Raw genomic sequence first — 22437 nt, 5'->3', positions numbered from 1 at the left:
TAGTGCTTTTGCTTTATCTTTTTACTCTGATATTGGTATCTCTTTTCCTCTCATCATCTATTCTCTTTTCCGTCATGCCTAATGGTGGCTCAGATGGTAAAGAGTCTGCCTGCAGTGCAAGAGACCCACATTCAATCCTTAGGGAAGGTCCTCTGGAGGAGGGCATGGCAACCTACTCCAGTATTCTTGCCTGGAAAATTCCATGGACAGAGGAGCCTGGCAGGCTACAGTCCATGGGGTCGCAAAAAGTTGGACACGACTGAGCGACTTCACTTAATCCCAGTTCTCGATGATACCAACATAATTAGTCATTTAAAAATCTTATAGTATCAACACTATTAAACATAATGTGACTTTTGGAAGCTTTTTTTTGTTGTCTTTGTTTCTGTTCATATTGTTCTTAGATAGGCATATCACCCAGGGAATGTGTTTTCAAATATTTTTTTTTTTAAAAATCACTTTTAATAATTCTTTTTTGTATAACCTTGCCAATCTACTGGATGGATATAGCTTTTGTTTCATTTTACTCTGAAATTTAAGGAATTGATTTTGAAAACTTGATTGTTTTATAATTACAATTCTATATAATGTTTTCACAATTCCAATTTCAAATCAATAAAAGAGGCTATTTTTAAAGAAGATCGGTATCCTTGTTCCATTCTAATTCTTCCCCCTCTTTAGATGTAACATAACAAAACTTGATTCATATTTTTATTTTGGAAATAAAATATTTTATAAACGTTTATTTTTTTTTTCTCTGATGTCAGATGGAAGGTCTGAATTTCATCATTGAAGTCTCATGAGTTTGAGTTCATAAGGAGTTTTCTTAGAAGCATGATATGTAACATGGAACTTGGGTTAAAACCCTCTGTGGTACTTTTAAGTTCTTCAAAACAAGTTCATGGCCCCTCCAGGCCCAGATGCCCTGATGATGCAGGAGAATAGCATACGCTTACATGGGATTAGATTCTACATCCAGAATCTTCCAGGGAGAGGGAATTTCAGGGTCCATCTTTAATCAGTTGAACCTAAACCAGTTTTTGGAGGCTTGGCCTCAGGCCTTAGAGTGCTCTTAACCCCTCCCAGGTGATGCTAAGATGCAGTCAGGATGAAGACCACTCTGTCAGGAGGAGTGGAGTTATATTTAGCATCCTAATGGTATTATTATATATAATAATATATCCTATTATTTTCCCAGATTCATTGATTTTCCTCCTTAGCTCTGGATCTGTCTCAGCTCTGCTGTTTGTCACCTGTTCCTCCATTTCTGAAAGTAAATTTCCCCTTCATTTTTCCCACAAGCTCATTTTTTTTCTGCTTATATTTCACTCAAGCATTTTTTTCTTTGTCTTATATAGCTTGTTTCTGTTTTCTTCATTCTCTTAATTTTTCTCATGAAGCAGAGTTGGTGGAGTTGGGTAAGAAAACTTTTAAGTGCGTGTGGAAATGTAATGGAGAAACTATACTGACTAGGGAAATTTTAGCACTTAACCCTGTGAGAAGTTCCCCTAAGAAGCAGGAAAAGGGGTCCAAAAGTCAAGTGCTATCAGGAGGCTGAATACCAAGGACTCCACCTAGAAATGTCTACCCCAGAGACTCTGAGATGCTTGTAGAGACTTGATTGAATGTTGTCATTTTATATTGGACTCTTTTTAAAAATCATGGTTTCATAGTTGTGAAGAATTCTTATGAAGATGTAAGAACCATATTTTCAATTGGTTTGTGGAAAGAATATTCACAAATCAAACTTAGACTGATGTTAAAGATGAAGAGTTTTGGGGAACAATTTTTGATCTTGTGCTTGCTTATCCAGAAAGTTTTAATTTGGCTAGTCTCAAGTTTGATAGTGAAGATTTTCTCAGTTGTTTTATTACTCACTTGTTGAGGATTAGGATCAAGAATAGACAGAAGAGTAGAAGCTATAGACCATGGACTGGTATTACTCCTCATTGAGTCTGCTTGTGCAACTGGGTGATTAAAGACTGTCTCTCAGCAGATAAACCCAGACACTTAGGCAGTAATGATCTGCTTTTATTTCACACTCTTTTTTTGCTGGATTTGTTGCATTTATCAATATTCTTTTAGGTGGGTGACATTACTCTTACTCCTCCTGTAATTGCAGCGATGTGAGGATCAAATAACTGAGTAACAGAGAGCTGAGTAATAGCCAACAAAGGTCCATCTAGCCAAAGCTGTGGTTTTTCCAGTAGTCATGTATGTATGTGAGAGGTTGAATATAAAGAAAGCTGAGTGCCAAAGAATTGATGCTTTTGAAATGTACTATTGGAGAAGAACAGTATGAAAAGGCAAAATGATAGGATACTGAAAGAGAAACTCCCCATGTCAGTAGGTGCCCAATATGCTACTGGAGATCAGTGGAGAAATAACTCCAGAAAGAATGAAGGGATGGAGCCAAAGCAAAAAGAATACCCAGCTGTGGATGTGATTGGTGATAGAAGCAAGATCTGATGCTGTAAAGAGCAATATTGCATAGGAACCTGGAATGTCAAGTCCATGAATCAAGGCAAATTGGAAGTGGTTAAACAAGAGATGGCAAGAGTGAATGTCGACATTCTAGGAATGAGCGAACTGAAATGGACTGGAATGGGTGAATTTAACTTAGATGATCATTATATCTACTGCTGCGGGCAGGAATCCCTTAGAAAAAATGGAGTAGCCATCATGGTCAACAAAAGAGTCTGAAAAGCAGTACTTGGATGCAATCTCAAAAACGACAGAATGATCTCCGTTCATTTCCAAGGCAAACCATTCAATATCACAGTAATCCAAGTCTATGCCCCAACCAGTAATGCTGAAGAAGCTGAAGCTGAACGGTTCTGTGAAGACCTACAAGACCTTTTAGAACTAACACCCCAAAAAAGATGTCCTTTTCATTATAGGGGACTGGAATGCAAAAGTAGGAAGTCAAGAAACACCTGGAGTAACAGGCAAATTTGGCCTTGGAATATGGAATGAAGCAGGGCAAAGACTAATACAGTTTTGCCAAGAAAATGCACTGGTCATAACAAACACCCTCTTCCAACAACACAAGAGAAGACTTTACACATGGACATCACCAGATGGTCAACACCGAAATCAGATTGACTATATTCTTTGCAGCCAGAGATGGAGAAGCTCTATACAGTCAGCAAAAACAAGACCAGGAGCTGACTGTTGCTCAGACCATGAACTCCTTATTGCCAAATTCAGACTTAAATTGAAGAAAGTAGGGAAAACCACTAGACCATTCAGGTATGACCTAGATCAAATCCCTTATGATTATACAGTGGAAGTAAGAAATACATTTAAGGGCCTAGATGTGATAGATAGACTGCCTGATGAACTATGGAATGAGGTTCATGACATTGTACAGGAGACAGGGATCAAGACCATCCCCATGGAAAAGAAATGCAAAAAAGCAAAATGGCTGTCTGGGGAGGCCTTACAAATAGCTGTGAAAAGGAGAGAAGTGAAAAGCAAAGGAGAAAAGGAAAGATATAAACATCTGAATGCAGAGTTCCAAAGAATAGCAAGAAGAGATAAGAAAGCCTTCTTCAGCGATTAATACAAAGAGAGGCAAACAACAGAATGGGAAAGACTAGAGATCTCTTCAAGAAAATCAAAGATACCAAAGGAACATTTCATGCAAAGATGGGCTTGATAAAGAACAGAAATGGTATTGACCTAACAGAAGCAGAAAATATTAAGAAGAGATGGCAAGAATACACAGAAGAACTGTACAAAAAAGATCTTCACAACCCAGATAATCACGATGGTGTGATCACTGGCCTAGAGCCAGACATCCTGGAATGTGAAGTCAAGTGGGAGTTGGAAAGCATCACTATGAACAAAGCTAGTGGAGGTGATAGAATTCCAGTTCAGCTATTCCAAATCCTGAAAGATGATGCCATGAAAGTGCTGCACTCAACATAACCAGCAAATTTGGAAAACTTAGCAGAGGCCACAGGACTGGAAAAGGTCAGTTTTCATTCCAATCCCAAAGAAAGGCAATGCCAAAGAATGCTCAAACTACTGCATAATTGCACTCACCTCACACACTAGTAAAGTAATGCTTAAAATTCTCCAAGCCAGGCTTCAGCAATATGTGAACCGTGAACTTCCTGATGTTCAAGCTGGTTTTAGAAAAGGCGGAGGAACCAGAGATCAAATTGCCAACATACGCTGGATCATGGAAAAAGCAAGAGAATTCCAGAAAAACATCTATTTCTGCTTTATTGACTATGCCAAAGCCTTTGACTGTGTGGATCACAATAAAATATGGACAATTCTGAAAGAGATGGGAATACCAGACCACCTGATCTGTGTCTTGAGAAATTTGTATGCAGGTCAGGAAGCAACAGTTAGAACAGGACATGGAACAACAGACTGGTTCCAAATAGGAAAAGGAGTTCGTCAAGGCTGTATATTGTCACCCTGTTTATTTAACTTATATGCAGAGTACATCATGAGAAACGCTGGGCTGGAAGAAGCACAAGCTGGAATCACGACTGCCGGGAGAAATATCAATAACCTCAGATATGCATATGACACCACCCTTATGGCAGAAAGTGAAGAGGAACTCAAAAGCCTCTTGATGAAGGTGAAAGTGGAGAGTGAAAAAGTTGGCTTAAAGCTCAACATTCAGAAAACGAAGATCATGGCATCCGGTCCCATCACTTCATGGGAAATAGATGGGGAAACAGTGGAAACAGGGTCAGACTTTATTTTTCTGGGCTCCAAAATCACTGCAGATGGTGACTGCAGCCATGAAATTAAAAGATGCTTACTCCTTGGAAGGAAAGTTATGACCAACCTAGATAGCATATTCAAAAGCAGAGATATTACTTTGCCAACCAAGGTCCGTCTAGTCAAGTCTATGGTTTTTTCTGTGGTCATGTATGAATGTGAGAGTTGGACTGTGAAGAAGGCTGAGTGCTGAAGAATTGATGCTTTTGAACTGTGGTGTTGGAGAAGACTCTTGAGAATCCCTTGGACTGCAAGGAGATCCAACCAGTCCGTTCTGAAGGAGATCAGCCCTGGGATTTCTTTGGAAGGAATGATGTTAAAGCTGAAACTCCAGTACTTTGGCCACTTCATGCAAAGAGTTGACTCATTGGAAAAGACTCTGATGCTGGGAGGGATTGGGGGCAAGAGGAACAGGGGACGACAGAGGATGAGATGGCTGGATGGCATCACTGAGTCGATGGACATGAGTCTGAGTGAACTCTGGGAGTTGGTGATGGACAGGAAGGCCTGGCGTGCTGCGATTCATGGGGTCGCAAAGAGTTGGACACGACTGAGCGACTGATCTGATCTGATGTGATCTGATTGGAGAAGACTCTTGAGAGTCCCTTGGACTGCAAGGAGATCCATCCAGTCCATCCTAAAGGAAACCAGTCCTGAATATTCATTGGAAGGACTGATGCTGAAGCTGAAACTCCAATATTTTGGCCATTTGATGGAAAGAGCTGACTCATTAGAAAAGAACCTGGTGCTAGAAAAGATTGAAGGCAGGAGGAGAAGGGGATGACAGAGGATGAGATTGTTGGTTGACATCACTAACTCAGTGGACATGAGTTTGAGCAGGCTCTGGGGCTCGGTGATGAACAGGGAGGCCTGGCATGCTGCAGTCCATGGGGTCACAAAGTGTTGGGCATTACTGAGCTAATGAACTGAACAGACAGCAGTGATTCCCAAAGAGAATCACAGTTTTAGGACACTTTGGGATGGCAGGTGTTACCACTGGGCTTCTGGTGGATAGCCCCAGGTTTGTAGCCTGCAGCACTGGGCTGCCCTTGATCATATCTGGGCTGGGACAGCCATGTGCAGTTTGACTTTCTTGCTTCTCTGTGTAAGTGTCTAGACTTCTATCTCAGGAAACTGTATAAACTGTGTTTTAAAATCTATGAGGGGCTCTTCTTAAGCTCTTAGTGCCACCAGGTGTGAATGTTGGAGCTTGCTGGAAATGTAACAGTGAGCCTTTGTGTTTTTGAGAACTGGTCATCACTCTGATATGGTCATCTTATTCATAATTCTTCCACTAAACAGTCTTCTTTTCTCTGGAGTACATGAAATCTCCTGTGACCTTGTGGAACTTAAGGCAGGTATTACAGCCTGTGAACATGTGGGTAGAACAAGACAGAAGTTTAGGGCTTCTCTGTCACAGCCTTTTGAGAGATGGGTTCAGCTTTCTGTAAATAATCTAATCAGGCACTAGTTAGTTGAGCAGAAAATGCATTTTAGTTATGCTTCATGTTTTGAATTTTGAATTCTCCTTCTCTTCCTCTTGTGGGTTCTTCAACTTTGTACAGACTGAAGAGAGCTGTCAAAATCAAACTCATCAGAGGACTTCCCTGGTGGTCCAGTGGTTAAGACTGCTTCCAATGCAGGGCTCACGGGTTTGATCCCTGGTCGGGGAATTAAGATATCACATACCTCAGGGCAACTAAGCTGGTGCTTCCCAACTAGAGAAGTTTGCACGCTACAATAAAGACCCAACACAGGAAAAAAAAAGAGTTTTGTGCTGGAGATTTCTTGGTGTAGGATGTTTTGCAGTCGAGTAGACCAGTTAAAGTTGATAGAGATCAAATCTAGACATTAATTGAGAACAACAATGTTATATCATATGGGAGATAGCCAACATACTCAAACTATCCAAAAACAAACAAACAAACATTGAAAGTCATTGCACCATCTTGGTTATATTAATCACTTTGATGATTGGTTTCCACCAAAGTTAAATTCAGTTCCTTGGCTCAGTCGTCTCTGACTCTGCGACCCCATGGACTGCAGCACGCCAGCCTCCCTGTCCATCACTAACTCCCAGAGTTTACCCAAACTCATGTCCATTGAGTCAGTGATGCCATCCAAATATCTCATCCTCTGTCATCCCCTTCTCCTGCCCTCAATCTTTCCCAGCATCAGGGTCTTTTCAAATGAGTCAGTTCTTTGCATCAGGTGGCCAAAGTATTGGAGCTTCAGCTTCAGCACCAGTCCTTCCACTGAACACTCAGGACTGATCTCCTTTAGGATGGACTGGTTGGAACTCCTTGCAGGCCAAGGGACTCTCAAGAGTCTTCTCCAACACCACAGTTCAAAAGCATCAATTCTTTAGTGCTCAGCTTTCTTTATAGTCCAACTCTCACATCCATACATGACTACTGGAAAAACTGTAGCCTTGACTAGACGGACCTTTGTTGGCAAAGTAATGTCTCTGCTTTTCAATATGCTGTCTAGGTTGGTCATAACTTTTTTTCCAAGGAGTAACCATCTTTTAATTTCATGGCTGCAGTCACCATCTGTGGTGATTTTGGAGCCCCCCAAAATAAAGTCTGCCACTGTTTCCTCATCTATTTGCTGTGAAGCGACGGAACTGGATGCCATGGTCTTAGTTTTCTGAATGTTGAGCTTTAAGCCAATTTTTTCACTCTCCTCTTTCACTTTCATCAAGAGGCTCTTTAGTTCTTCTTCCCTTTCTGCCCTAAGGGTGGTGTCATCTGCATATCTGGGGTTATTGACATTTCGGCCGGCAAGCTTGATTCCAACTTGTGCTTCATCCGGCCCAGCGTTTCTTGTGATGTACTCTGCATAGAAGTTAAATAAGCAGGGTGACGATATACAGCCTTACGTACCCCTTTTCCCGATTTGGAACCAGTCTGTTGTTCCATATCCAGTTCTAACTTGCTTCCTGACCTGCATAAAGATTTCTCAAGAGGCAGTTCAGGTGGTCTGGTATTCCCGTCTCTTTCAGAATTTTCCACAGTTTGTTGTGATCCACACAGTCAAAGGCTTTGGCATAGTCAATAAAGCAGAAGTAGATGTTTTTCTGGAACTCTCTTGTTTTTTCTTTGATCCAACAGATGTTGGCAATTTGATCTCTGGTTCTTCTGCCTTTTCTAAAACCAGCCCAAACATCTGGAAATTCATGGTTCATGTATTGCTAATGCCTGGCTTGGAGAATTTTGAGCATTACTTTACTAGCGTGTGAGATGAGTGCAATCGTGCGGTAGTTTGAGCATTCTTTGGCATTGCCTTTCTTTGGGATTGGAGTGAAAACTGACCTTTTCCAGTCCTGTGGCCACTACTGAGTTTTCCAAATTTTCTGGCATATTGAGTGCAGCACTTTCATAGCATCATCTTTTAGGATTTGAAATAGGTCAACTGGAATTCCATCAACTCCACTATCTTTGTTTGTAGTGATGTTTCCTAAGGCCCACTTGACTTCACATTCCAGGATGTCTGGCTCTTGGTGAGTAATCACACCATCATGAGCATCTAAGTTGAGCGAGGAGAAATACAAAGACCTTCTTGATCATATTTCTGCATACCATTCTCTACTGAAATGTAACTATTAATAAAATGCTCCTTTTCAAAAACAAATTGTGATGGGTGATGAAAAGTGAATAATGTACACTAATGCTGAATGGAAGAGATCCTGGGGTAAATGAAATTAACCACCACCAACCACACCAAAGTCTAGTATTCATCCAAAGAAGGTGATGTTTATAGGGTGAAGACTGGAAGGGAGTCCTCTATTGTGAGCTCCTTTTGGAAAAACAAACATTTAATTCCAATGAGTACTTCTCCCAATTAGGTCAACTTAAAGCAGCTCTTGATGATAAGTGTTGGAATTAGTCAACAGAAAATACATAATGTAAGACCATATATTTCTTTGATGACCAGGCAAAAACTGTTACAGCCTGGCCTGGAAATTCTGATTCATCTGCCATATTCACCAGACATTGCACTTTCAGGTTTCTATTTATTTTGTTTTTTACAAAATTCTCTTAATGGAAAAAATTCTAATTCCCCAGAAGACTGTTAAAGGCACCTGAAATAGTTCTTTGCTCAAAAAGATATAAAGTTTTGGGAAGATGGAATTATGAAGTTGCTTGAAAAATGGCAGAAGATAGTGGAACAGAATTTTGAATACATTGTTCAACAAAGTTCTTGGTGAAAATGAAAACTGTATCTCTTATTTTTACTTAAAAATCAAAAGAACTTTCTGGCCAACCCAATACTAAGGCTTTATTGTCTTTGAATGTAAAATTTTGGCTTATCTTAAAACTGTGTCTGGTTGTCTTACTGGAAATAGTGAATCTGTGTATTTTTCCTTTAGATTAGATGCTACAATGAGTGTAGCATTTTGTCAAGATGGCTTTTTAACATGCTAATAATAAAAGTAAAGTTTGTGTTAAGAAAAATTGGCATAACTTGTAGCTCTAATTAAGGCTTTTTTTCTTTCAGGAAGGCACCAAGGTGGTTCTGCCCATATTTTTGGGGAAAATTATTAGTTATGTTGAAAACTATGATCCCAATGATTCTGCCGCTTTGCACGAAGCCTACGGCTACGCGGCAGGGCTGAGCGCCTGCGTGCTCGTGTGGGCTGTTCTGCACCACTTGTGCTTCTACCACGTGCAGCGTGTGGGGATGAGGCTGAGAGTAGCCGTGTGCCATATGATCTACCGCAAGGTGAGTGTCATTCTGTACCACGGTGTGTACCTCCCCTAGAGGATCAGGAACATTTTGGGAAAGTTCTCTATAAATTAAACATCTTGTAACTGGGATCATTTACACCTTCCTAGAGAACCTTGCTATCTGTATCAGGCCAATTTTGTTTTCATCATTTAAGCAAACTTTACAAGTGAATAATTAAAAGTTTTGTATTGAGATCAGGTCAGGGCTGCCTTTGATAACTCTTATCCACAGGTTGTCATGTAATATCCACTCAGCTTGCAATGGAATTTAATTAAAAAATAAGTATAAAAAGTATCAAATTTGTTTTCAGTGTTTTCATGCCTTAATCTTGTAGCTGTATTTTTGGCAATTTTGTTGTTCATTAAGGCCATCTTTTACATCAAATTGGTATTTAAAAGTAAACTTCATTGATTGGATTTATAAAATTAAATCTGGGAGCACAAAATGTATTTGAGAAAGGGAATGATTATATGTTTAAATGACTCATCTAGTCATATTGAATGTAATTGTGTGAACTAAAGAAAAATATAAATGGAATCCATGCCAAATATAGATTATCTTGCTGTATTCTATAGCTATGATTGTTTATAATGGTATTAAAGAATAGAGCTGAATATTGGGATGAAACTTGAAATCTTATGCAGTTTTTAGTAATTTTGGTGAGAATTTGTTGCTATTCATTCAAGTTATTTTCTTAATTCAATATTTCCTTTTTCTTTAGTATGCATTTTAGCACTTTTAATAAGACCTGATTTGGTATGTTGAGTGATTTTATGTTGAGAAATGCCCCAGAATTATTCTATAGTTTAACCTAGTCTTAACTAGTTTAAAAGAAATATGGATTTTAGCAGCTTTTACAAAGGAATTGACACATTGTTAAGAGCTGAAGGGCTCATTATAAATTTGACCCTGCATATCTCTTTGCCCTGGGCTGTTTCCTTTTACCTAAAAAAAAATTTTTTATTTAGCTGTATTTTATTGTTGAAATTTGATGAGAGAATAGATCTTAAGTGTTCTCACCACACACACGAAAGTATAACTATGTGCAATGATGGGTTTGTTCATTTGTTTTCCTACTGTAACCATTTCTCCATGTTTATTTACATCAAAACATCACACTGCACATATTAAATATATTCAATTTTATTACAAATGAATAAAATCCTCAATGAAAGCTAAAACCAGGTGACTTAAATGAAAATTATTGCTTCTTTTACTATTTGTTACTTATCTAGAGCTCCTGTTTCCTGGGAATACTTTTCTGGGCAAAATGTAGAATGTCTTCTCCCATCTTTAAATCTCAGGACTGTATGGACTCAGGGCCCTGACCTCTCACTGTCTGTGTTTGGCACATAAGCCCGGTTTCTCCGTGGGTGACATACCTTCTAGTTAAGGGTCTTCATTGTCTGCCATCATCATTTTTGTTATTCTCTGGCACCTTCTGCCATTTAGTAGACAAATACTCAGATTTCCCCACAAATTAGCTAGATTTTTATCTTTCCAGATCATGCTTAGTTCCCATGAGTATGCAGGAAATTTCACCAGAGCTGCACTGTGAAAAACCTTAAGTTAGATTTGAGATGATGGTTTAGTCAAAAAGACCTTGTTCTTTGCTGCATAGCTGAGCCACTGTCCACCTGGTTTTCTTTCTCTTCCAGCTAACACTTTGGAATGTCTCCTTTGGGAAATCTGATCTGACCTTGTATGTTGCTTATGTGAATGTAAACATCTCCCACAGTGTTCATTTACTGGCTTCAGTTTAGTTCAGTCGCTCAGTTGTGTCCGATTGTTTGCAACCCCATGAATCGCAGCATGCCAGACCTCCCTGTCCATCACCAACTCCCGGAGTTCACTCAGACTCACGTCCATCGAGTCAGTGATGTCATCCAGCCATTTCATCCTCTGTCATCCCCTTCTCCTCCTGCCCGCAATCCCTCCCAGCATCAGAGTCTTTTCCAATGATTCAACTCTTCGCATGAAGTGGCCATAGTACTGGAGTTTCAGCTTTAGCATCATTCCTTCCAAAGAAATCCCAGGGCTGATCTTCAGAATGGACTGGTTGGATCTCCCTGCAGTCCAAGGGACTCTCAAGAGTCTTCTCCAACACCACAGTTCAAAAGCATCAATTCTTCAGCACTCAGCTTTCTTCAGAGTCCAACTCTCACATCCATACATGACTACTGGAAAAACCATAGCCTTGACTAGATGGACTTTTGCTGGCAAAGTAATGTCTCTGCTTTTTAATATGCTATCTAGATTGGTCATAATTTTCCCTTAAAAGAGTAAGCGTCTTTTAATTTCATGGCTGCAGTCACCATCTGCAGTGATTTTGGAGCCCAGAAAAATAAAGTCTGACACTGTTTCCACTGTTTCCCCATCTATTTTCCATGAAGTGATGGGGCCGGATGCCATAATCTTCGTTTTCTGAATGTTGAGCTTTTTCATCCTCCTCTTTCACTTTCATCAAGAGGCTTTTTAGTTCCTCGTCACTTTCTGCCATAAGGGTGGTGTCATCTGCATATCTGAGATTATTGATATTTCTCCTGGAAATCTTGATTCCAGCTTGTGCTTCTTCAAGCCCAGCATTTCTCATGATGTACTGCATATAAGTTAAATAAGCAGGGTGACCAAATACAGCCTTGACGTACTCCTTTTCCTATTTGGAACCAGTCTGTTGTTCCATGTCCAATTCTAACTGTTGCTTCCTGACCTGCATACAGGTTTCCCAAGAGACAGGTCAGGTGGTCTGGTATTCCCATCTCTTTCAGAATTTTCCACAGTTTATAGTGATCCACACAGTCAAAGGCTTTGGCATAGTAAATAATTAGTGTTTTGAATATTATACTGGTTAATTTTAGAATGAGGAAACTAAGACCAAAGTTTTTAAATGATGTCACACCTGGAATTAATGACTGACCAGATTTATAGTCCAAGTCCCCTAATCTCTTTCCTTGAGGTGGCCTCTCCACTCTCATCTTGTTGTTGTTGTTCAGTCACTCAGTCCTGTCCAGCTCTTGCTGACCCCATGGATTGCAGCACACCAGCCTTCCTTGCCCTTCAATATCTCCTGGATTTTGCTCAAACTCATGTCCATCAAGTCAGGGATGCCATCCAACTATCTTATCCTCTGTTGTCCCTTCTTCTTCCTGCCCTAATTTTTCCCAGCATCAGGTTCTTTTCCAATTTTTCAACTCTTGGCATCAGGTGGCCAGAGTATTGGAGCTTCAGCTTCAGTATCAGTCCTTACAATGAATCTTCAGAGTTGATTTTCCTTAGGATTGAGTGGTTGGATCTCCTTGCAGTCCAAGGGACTCAAGAGTCTTCTCCAGCACCACATTTCAAAAGCATCAATTCTTTGGTGCTCATCCTTCTTTATGGTCCAGCTCTCGCATCTGTACATGACAACTGGAAAAACCATAGCTTTGAATATATGGACCTTTGTCAGCATAATGATATCTGCTTTTTAATATGCTGTCTAGTTTTTGGCTCAAAATTACTTTAGTTGACCCCTAGGTCTAAGTCTATATTCCTTTATCCTTCAGGCAGGTCCAAGTTCACTGAGAAACAGGGTGGAGGGTTTTGCATCTACCTCCTGCTCCTCCCTTTGCTGTCCTTGAAGGCAGGGCTGCCACCGTATTTAGTCATCTAAGGATGAACATGGGTCCCTAGAGCCCTGATTTCAGGCATCGTCCTGCTAGTCCTGACACCACACAAGACCCTGTGAAAATGCACTCCTTTTTGCTATGTTCTCAGACTGACTTGGTATCACTGTAGAAATCCTATTCTCTATATGTTTCTCTCATTTCAGTCACTTTGCCTGAGTAGCTCAGCCATGGGAAAGACCACCACAGGCCAGATAGTCAACCTCCTGTCCAACGATGTGAACAGATTTGATCAGGTGAGCTGCCCCTGAGTGATCCCCTTCCATTTCCCCTCCTTCTTACTGTGTTTAGCTCATTGGGATGCCAGGTGCCAGGGTTTGGTGTCAGCGAGGGTTCTGTTGAGGACATAAGACAAAGGTTCTCTTTATCCAATGCTCATTTCCTCTGTGTGCAGCTTGGATGTGATAATATGTGTTGTCCTATAGATGAGGGTTTGGTTTTTCTGACAAGGTCTGCAACATACTTCAGTAATAGACAGGCAGCAGTCTTATTGCCCAGCTTGGTTAGTGTTCCTGGGGTCCTCCTGGAGTGGTCCTTCTTGGCACGTGGTGTTGGTGTTGCTGGACTGTCTTCCTCCTCCTCTGGATGATGAAGGCTTGGTGGGTAGGGATTGTTCTTTTTCTGCACCAAGTTCAGTGCCTGCTGCATATGGAGCCTTTGAGGAATAATGCCAAGTGTGTGGTCCTCAGCCAGACACAGCCTCCCCTCTGCTGTCCCATGGTACCCATTTTACACTTACCTTATGAACAGATCATGTTATCCATGCCATTGTAGCTGTTGGCCAGATCTATATAAACAACTTCTCTTTCCTGGCCTTTAAGTTTGGGGGCTTCCCTTGTGGCTAAGGTGGTAAAGAGCCCACCTGCACCACAGGAGGCCTGGTTTCTATCTCTGGGTCAGGAAGAGTCTCTGTAGAAGGAAATGGAACCCCACTCCAGTATCTTTGCCTGGGGAATTCCATGGACAGGGGAGCCTGGTGGGCTACAATCCATGGGATCGCAAAGAGTCAGACAGAACTAAGCAACTAACACTTTCACTCTTCTTTCAATTATTCATTCATCACACATAATGTAAGGCCTCTACTTAATTTGAAAGATGAATAAGTCTTAATTTCTGCCCTGGAAAGGCCACAGCCTGTCTGGAAGGTAAATACACGAGTAATTATCAGAGAGTGTGGTAGGTACCATAATATAGGCTCTTCTGAGGAGATAGGGGCTGAATTTGGTGACAGAGAGAGTTTGGGGAACCCCTGAGCTCATCTGTGTTGTGGACAAAATCAACATCTTCCTTCAGTGTGACTGGTCAGGTTCTCCTGGGACCTAACTGAGGCTGACCCTGTGCTACCCCAGAACAGTGTCATCTGGGGTGGACACTTGGATTTCTGCTTCATCAGGTTTAAAACTCACTGAGATCACTTCCTTTTAGATTCCTGTTTGTTCCTTCAGAGAAGATTGTTTGTATGCTGTCTCCTTACTGGTTTTGACTTTATACAGTCCTAAGAAGGCTTTGTCTTTCTCTTTTAAGGTAATAACGTTCTTGCACTATCTGTGGGTGGGGCCACTGCAGGCTATCACAGTGACTGCCCTGCTCTGGATGGAAATAGGAATATCGTGTCTTGCTGGGATGATGGTTCTCATCATTCTTCTGCTTTTGCAAAGCTGCGTTGGAAATTCATTTTCATCACTCAGGTAAGGGAAACACTGGTTTAAAAAATAGGTGATATGTGCTTGGTAGCATTCACCATTTGCTTAATGCTTCTGTTTGAAAACAAAACCAATGCCTTTTCTAGTCTCTTCTTTGCATGTATTGTAGGCCCTTCAGGCTTAGCCAGTGGAGGCTCCAGGCCTAAGCTGCAGGCTGATTTTGAAGAGAGAAAGGTGACGGCACTCACTGGCTCCTCCCAGCACCATACCTGAATAAGTGGAATGTCCTTGAGCAGAAGTTACCTATATTGAAGTTATTTAAGCATTATTAAATAGTAATGATCCTATAGGCTCAATTTTAGCCGTATGTATTTTTGTTATGATTGTAGTAGAGCAATTTTCAGGTATCTATGTTCGTGTCTTGTTTTCAATTCAGTGTTTCCATTAACTTATAAGAGCCTCAAGGACAAAGTCAGTCTTAATTAACTATGTCTTTATACAGCCCCACAGTCCCAGCAGCATATGTGATAGAACAGTGGCTGGTGATGAAGGATCTAATGGTGATGAGATAGACCTGAAGCAGGTCCCAGAGGGTTGGAGGTGGGTCATTGTCCAGGTTGTCAGGTGATGGAGGTATTGTACTGTTTGAAGCTTTTTTCACTTCATTTTTTTTTTTCTTCTTCTTCTTCTTTTGTGATTTTACATGTGATAGTTTTGTTTATTCGAAATTTCTTTCCTGTCTTGCTGTGGAGAGATGTTCCTTACCCTTCGAGGCCCTGTTCCAGTGCTGCCAGGTCTCTGAAGCTCTTGCTCTCCTTTCCCAGTGGAATTAACAGCCTGATCTTTTCTGCTCCCAAGCACTTCACTCCTATTTTATCACAGCACAGACACTGTCTTCCCATTAGATTCAGTGTCTTTTGCCTTCCCTGCCCAACTGCGACCTCCTTGGGTGGAGAGTTTGTACCTGACTACATTGGGTCTTCCTCAGCCAGTACTGTGAGTTCTCCAAGTTACTCCTTGAATTAGGCTGAATGGTTAACTTTCTAGAAGTCTTTTTCTCCATTTGCACTTTGAGAAGGACGTGCCTGTGATATCAGCACAGAAGAGCTGTAAGGAATCATGGATCCCTGGTCCCTCCCTGTGCCCCCTATTGCTGCTGCTACAGAAAGTTGGGGTGTGGTCACTGAGGCTCATCTCTCCCATCTGTCCCCTCAGGAGTAAGACTGCAGCTCTCACCGATGATAGGATCAGGATCATGAGCGAAGTCATAACTGGCATCAAAACAATAAAAATGAATGCTTGGGAAAAGTCATTTATAGACCTTATTACCAGACTGAGAAGGTAAGTTTTTGTATATATCACACCATATTTTTGTACTTTCCCCCCTATTTTTACTGATTGAATTTAGAAGTCTTATTAAGTTTTCACATGAAGATGAACTTAAATATGAACTTCACACCTCACATGTGACAGGAGGGTTAAGTGGAATAGGGGAGATGTCATTTTAACCTACTGTTCCATTTACCATCTTCTTAAAGGAAAAATTATATATGCTTCTGAACACATACAGATAGCCAATAAACACATGAAAAAATTCTCAACATCACTCATTATGAAAGAAATGCAAATCAAAACTACAATGAGGCATCACTTTATACTGGTCCAAATAACCATCAACAAAAAGTCTACAAACAATACCCTCCTCCTGTTGGTGGGAGTGTATATTGATATAGCTGTCATGGAAAACAGGATGGAGGTTCCTTAAACAACTAGGAATAAATCTACCATATGACCTAGCAATCCCACTACTGGGCATATACTCTGAGAAAACCAGAGTTCAAAAAGACACATGTACCCTAGTGTTCATTGCAGCACTATTTACAATAGCCAGGACATGTGCTTCCATGGGGTCTATGGTGCCTGCATCTGGCTGATGTTTTGGTGTCTCACAATTTTGGAGTGTCTTATTCTCTTCTGCACAAGTTCATGAGCTCCTGGAGGGGGCAGGCTGTGTCTTTCTGTCATCAGTGGGGAGCCTGGCCCAGGACTTGTGGTTATGAATGCTTGTTGAAAGAATGTTCAAACCCAGTCCAATTGACCCACAGTGTTTAAAAGGGTGACATGAAGCCTCTATTTAGTTGGAAGAGTAAAGTGGTGATGAAGTGTGTGGTCCTGGTGTTGGGACGGAGCCCCGGGTGTGCACTGTGTAGTGTCTCCATGTGAGGACTTGAATTCATGCCTTGGATGTTGATGCTTCTTTTAAAACTTCTTTCCTACTCTCTTTCTCAGGAAGGAAATCTCCAAGATTCTGAAAAGTTCCTACCTTAGGGCCATGAATTTGGCATCATTTTTTGCTGTGAGCAAAATTATGATTTTTGTCACCTTCATCACCAATGAGCTCCTTGACAACCGGATCACCGCCAGCCAAGTGTTTGTGGTGGTGATGCTGTTCGAGGCTCTGAGATTCTCGAGCACCCTCTACTTCCCCATGGCCATCGAGAAGGTGTCAGAGGCCATTGTCAGCATCCAAAGAATCAAGGTTTGGGGACAAATAATTTTTTTTTGTAGGTGGATTTTTTGTAAAATGCCTCCTTTTGTTTGGTGTTACTATGTTCCAGTTAGGTGATATTTAACTTTCTCAGTGACAAAGCTGGAAGTCTTCCCAGAATGTTGTAGGTACTCCCTTTTCTTGTTATGTAGAGTGTGTTACAGATCTCATAAGACTGGTTCTCATGTAGGGGCAGTAGTATATATAAGTAGCAGTAGCGCAGGGCTCTAGTGTAGTGATGTCTGCAGAGTGACTAAAATGTCTAAAAGCGGGAGCAAACAGAGTGCATCTCCTGTGCTGACTCCAATGACTGGGTAGTGACTGTGCACAGTCTCTGGGCCGGGAGGGGAGGAACTTGCTGAGAGCTCCCTGTTCCCTGCAGAGGAAGAGTAGCCTCAGGTCAGTTCAGTTCAGTCGCTCAGTCGTGTCCGACTCTTTGCGACCCCATGAATCACAGCACGCCAGGCTTCCCTGTCCATCACCAACTCCCAGAGTTCACTGAGACTCACGTCCATCGAGTCAGTGATGCCATCCAGCCATCTCATCCTCTATCGTCCCCTTCTCCTCCTGCCCCTAATCCCTCCCAGCATCAGAGTCTTTTCTAATGAGTCAACTCTTCGCATGAGTTGGCCAGAGTACTGGAGTTTCAGCTTTAACATCATTCCTTCCAAAGAAATCCGAGTAGCCTCAGATTGACTTAATTCTCTGTGTTTGAAATAAGTTCTTTCTTCCACAGGTGTTTTGCTTGTTGGTATCTGAGCCTGCCTTTTGTATCTGCCTTTCATCCATGGCCCCTTTTTATTTACTGCTTTATCCATTCTCTCTAGTCACCTTCTTCTTTTTAAATTTGTAATTCCCACCACTATGTGAACTAAGAACTTCCGGATATACAAGTTGGATTTAGAAAACGCAGAGGAACCAAAGATCAAATTGCAAACATCCATTGGATCGTAGAAAAAGCAAGAGAATTCAATCTTGCTTGAAACATCTACTTTTTCTTCATTTACTACACTAAAGCTTTTGACTGTGTGGATCACGACAAACTGTGGAAAATTATGAAAGAGATGGGAATATCAAACCACCTTACTTGCCTCCTGAGAAACCTGTATGCAGGTCAAGAAGCAACTGTTAGAACTGGACATGGAACAACAGACTAGTTCCAAATTGAGAAAGGAGTATGTCAAGGCTGTGTATTGTCACCCTGCTTATTTAACTTATATGCAAAGTACATCATGTGAAATGCTGGGCAAAGGAGAATGAAAAAGCTGGCTTAAGACTCAACATTCAAGAAACGAATATCATGGCCTCTCGTCCCATCAGTTCATGGCAATAAATGGGAAACAGTGGAAACAGTGGCAGATTTTATTTTCTTGGGCTCCAAAATCACTGCAGACGGTGACTACAACCATGAAATTAAAAAATGCTTACTCCTTGGGAGAAAGGCTATGACAGCATATTAAAAAGCAGAGACATTGCTTTATCAACAAAGGTCTATATAGTCAAAGCTATGGCTTTTCCACTCATTGTGTATGGATGTGAGAGTTGGACCATAAAGCAGGCTGAGCACGGAAGAAATGATGCTTTGGAACTGTAGTGCTGGAGAAGACTCTTGAGAGTCCCTTGGGCTGCAAAGAATTCAAACCAGCTAATCCTAAAGGAAATCAACCATGAGTATTCACTGGAAGGACTGGTGCTGAAGCATCAATATTTCCTTTGCCACCTGATGCCAAGAGCAGACTCATTGAAAATACCCTGATACTGAGAAAGATTGAAGGCAGGAGGAGAAGGGGACAACAGAGGATGAGATGGTTACATAGTGTCCCTGACTCAATCAACATGAATTTGAGCAAACTCTTGGAGATAGTGACGGACAGGGAGCCTGGAATACTATTGTCCATGGGATTTCAAAGAGTCAGAAACAACTTAGTGACTGAACAGCAACAAATATACTATATTATATTATTATATTGATATATACCATGAGCTGTAATAATAGTATATATTATTCCATATATTATTTAATATGTTCTGATGTGAACTAATACTTTAAGTACAGTTAGCAAAACAGTATTTAGACTGTTCAAAGTTTGCAAATTCCAGGAAAGCAACTGCTTTTGTTTGTGCTTTCTTCCTGCAGTTTAACAATCTGTTTTTTTCGTCTTTTCTGTAGAATTTTTTATCACTTGATGAAATACCACAGCTCAACACTCAGCTGCCATCAGATGGTGAAATGATGGTGAACATGCAAGATTTCACCGCTTTTTGGGATGAGGTAACATATTTTTCTTTCCAAGATCCTGACTGCTAAGACACAAGTGTGATATAGATTTATAGGAGAATTTTTAGATTGTACCATGGTGTAAAATGTGACTTGCTCATTAACTAAAAGTATGCTACAAAATTTTTCAAAATTGGCACTAAGGTTTGTATCTAATGGAGATTAAGTATAATATCAACCTAAAATGTTTGACATGTTGCTCTCACTGTCATTTTCAAGACAGTTTTCAAAGTATTAGCACATATTGAATTTAAAGTCCATACATTTGTAATGTTAGAATTTACGGAATTGGACAGACAAAATGCGGCAATGTGGAATGGGTTAATTAACAAACACGCAACTGGTTGTTACAGACGCTTTGGGGAATCAGTGTATATTTTTGCCTTGATTATCAGACCACTTTATTATACATAGAGTGAGGCCATGATCTGGATGTTTGCTATGGGGTAGGGTAGGGGCTCCTGCATCCTGAGCTTCTGGATACTTTAGTGGCAGCCGGGGCAGGAGGAGACAGCAGGTAGGCATAATGACCACCAGTGATTCCCTATTAAAGGACTGCAATGTATGGCAAGCTGACAGGGAGAACTGGTGATTCCCAACACTTGGTTTATTTGTTAGGTTCAGGCAAACAGGAAAAAAAAAAAAAAAGAAAAACAGGGTCTGGTCTCAAGAAGTTAGCATCACACACCCATTGCGGCCCCTTTACCAACTGAAATGCTCCCCTTGCCCCCTAGTTCCCTGGTCCTCTGTGCACATCCTCCCCTAACAGTGTGAATTAGTCAAGAAAACAGAACCCCAGCACGGGAGAGGGAATTCCATTCAGGGAATTAGTTATGGAGATGATAACAGAGGGAGAAAAAAACAGAAAGGGAAAAACAGTGGTGTGTGAGACAACCCAGGGGTTATCAAAGGCAGGAAGCTGCTGCCACCCCCAGAGCTGGAGGACCTCTGGGAGGGGGCGCCTCCACCAGAGGGTCCACCCTCAAGAGCGGAGCCTAGAGCCCAGTTGCTCTCAGAGTGGGGACCACAGAGCACATGTCCTGACTGTAGACTCACCCTGTCTTTCATGCCTGTGACTCTGTGCTGCCACCTGCATCGTGTTCACCTGCTTCTGACTCAGCACCTGCCGTCCCCACCGATAACCAGTGGTTTGTTCCCAGATACGTGAAACCACATCCCTGTACCTTCTGTACATGGAAACTCACACAGGGTACCTGACCTTCCCTGATGGTTTCTCCTGCCTTAATATAGTAGATTTGCCTCCTGTTTGGTATTTCTTGGCATAATGCTTTTGAAACATTTATAGAAAGCACCACTAAAATTCTGTTATAAAGTCCACTCTATGTGAATGCTACCACATTCTTTGTATGAAACTCGTTAGCGGATTTCTTTAGTTCCCAGTAAACACGTAGATTTATTTTAAATCAATTTGGTATAAATACAGATTGTTTCTGCAGTTTTTAATGAACTGAAATAAAAATATATACAACAGTATCTGCCTGTGCAACAGATGGCTGTAAGGTAGAAATAAGGGATTTTAGTTGTACTACAGCCTATGTGAATAAATCAGATGAAAAATCTGAAAAGGTTTCTATATACCTTCTAGAGTAAAAAAAAATCCAAATTGTTAATAACTCAATGATTTTAATAAAAAATATTAATAACTCAAGATACTAAACTGCTAAAGGAAGAGGAGAAAAAGTTGTGAGTTCTGCAGTAAGGCTCTTCTTGTAAAATCTAACTAATTGCATATTATGATTCTGTTAGAGCAGTATTCAGAATTACAGAGATGAGAGCCTTCATCAGCTACATTTTCACAAAAATAGCTACCATGTTAACATTAATGTGTGGCAAGGTTTCCTTGGAGAAGGAAATGGCAGCCCACTCCAGGATTCTTGCCTGGAGAATCCTATGGGCAGAAGAGCCTGGCGGGCTACAGCCCATAGGGTCACAGAGTCGGACATGCCTGAAGTGACTTAGCAAAGCAACACAAAGGTATTCCTATCTAGGTAAATGATAATTATGCTATTGCAGCTAATTTGTACCACTTTGGGGGAATGAAAATTCTAAATATTTTCAACTGAATCTTATCTCTTATGCTACTGCTAAGTCACTCAGTCATGTCCGACTCTGTGTGACCCCATAGACGGCAGCCCACCAGGCTCCCCGGTCCCTGGGATTGCACTCACTAAAAACTAACAGCCATGGTACCATAATAAAATTTTTTTGTGAGGTACCTAGACTGTTACTACTGAGACACAAAAATGTGAGGTAAGCATACCTTTTCCCAGAAACCTTTGAAGCCAAAGATATTAAACAATTAAGGCACTTGAAAACATTAGGGATATGCATACACTTTCAAATAAAACAAACTATAGCTGTACTAGCAAGCAATGACGAAATAGTAAATCTTCATCTTATGGACGTTTAATTATCTAAATGTAAGGAATTCTGGCTTAAGAAATGGTCAAAAGCAACTTGTCATTTCTTACGGTAAAATATTGAAAACCAAGTGCTAAATTCAGCCACTATAGGATAAAGAAACTAAAACAAAAAAGCCTTAAGGACCTGGAGACTTAGTGAGCAAAAGCTCATTTTAAACTGATTGAAGCCCCTGAACTAATCCTGTGTGTCAAAGGCAGGGAAGAAGGATCTCTCTAAACTTGTAAAAACTAGTGATTCATAAGGAAACTAAAGAAATGAAAGTATGCATGCTTATCATACCACAGAAATAAAAACTGAGAAAGGATACAGAAGAAAGAAAAACTGTGATCTGTTTACTCAGGGCAATCATCATTAAAAATCTACAGTAATCAGATCAACTAAAAT

General features: G+C 40.8%; 2 protein-coding genes across 2 annotated transcripts in view; both read left to right on the top strand.

Annotated features, from left to right (window-relative positions):
- The window catches only part of LOC139182031 (ATP-binding cassette sub-family C member 4-like), a 404344-nt gene that overhangs the window by 208770 nt on the left and 173137 nt on the right, over positions 1–22437 (top strand). The gene's annotated exons all lie outside the window — the stretch shown is intronic.
- Positions 14766–22437, top strand: part of LOC139182035 (ATP-binding cassette sub-family C member 4-like) — a 52306-nt gene continuing 44634 nt past the window's right edge. The window contains exons 1-4 of the mRNA XM_070785518.1: positions 14766–14827; positions 15998–16123; positions 17072–17321; positions 19501–19602. Coding sequence (XP_070641619.1) covers positions 14766–14827; positions 15998–16123; positions 17072–17321; positions 19501–19602 — 540 coding nt within the window. The remainder of the gene's footprint in view (positions 14828–15997; positions 16124–17071; positions 17322–19500; positions 19603–22437) is intronic.

The sequence above is a fragment of the Bos indicus genome, unplaced genomic scaffold (genome assembly GCF_029378745.1).
Source record: "Bos indicus isolate NIAB-ARS_2022 breed Sahiwal x Tharparkar unplaced genomic scaffold, NIAB-ARS_B.indTharparkar_mat_pri_1.0 scaffold_64, whole genome shotgun sequence".
NCBI lineage: Eukaryota > Metazoa > Chordata > Mammalia > Artiodactyla > Bovidae > Bos > Bos indicus.
The sequence above is the reverse complement of the archived record's forward strand: the minus strand, read 5'-3'. Positions and strand labels throughout refer to the sequence as shown.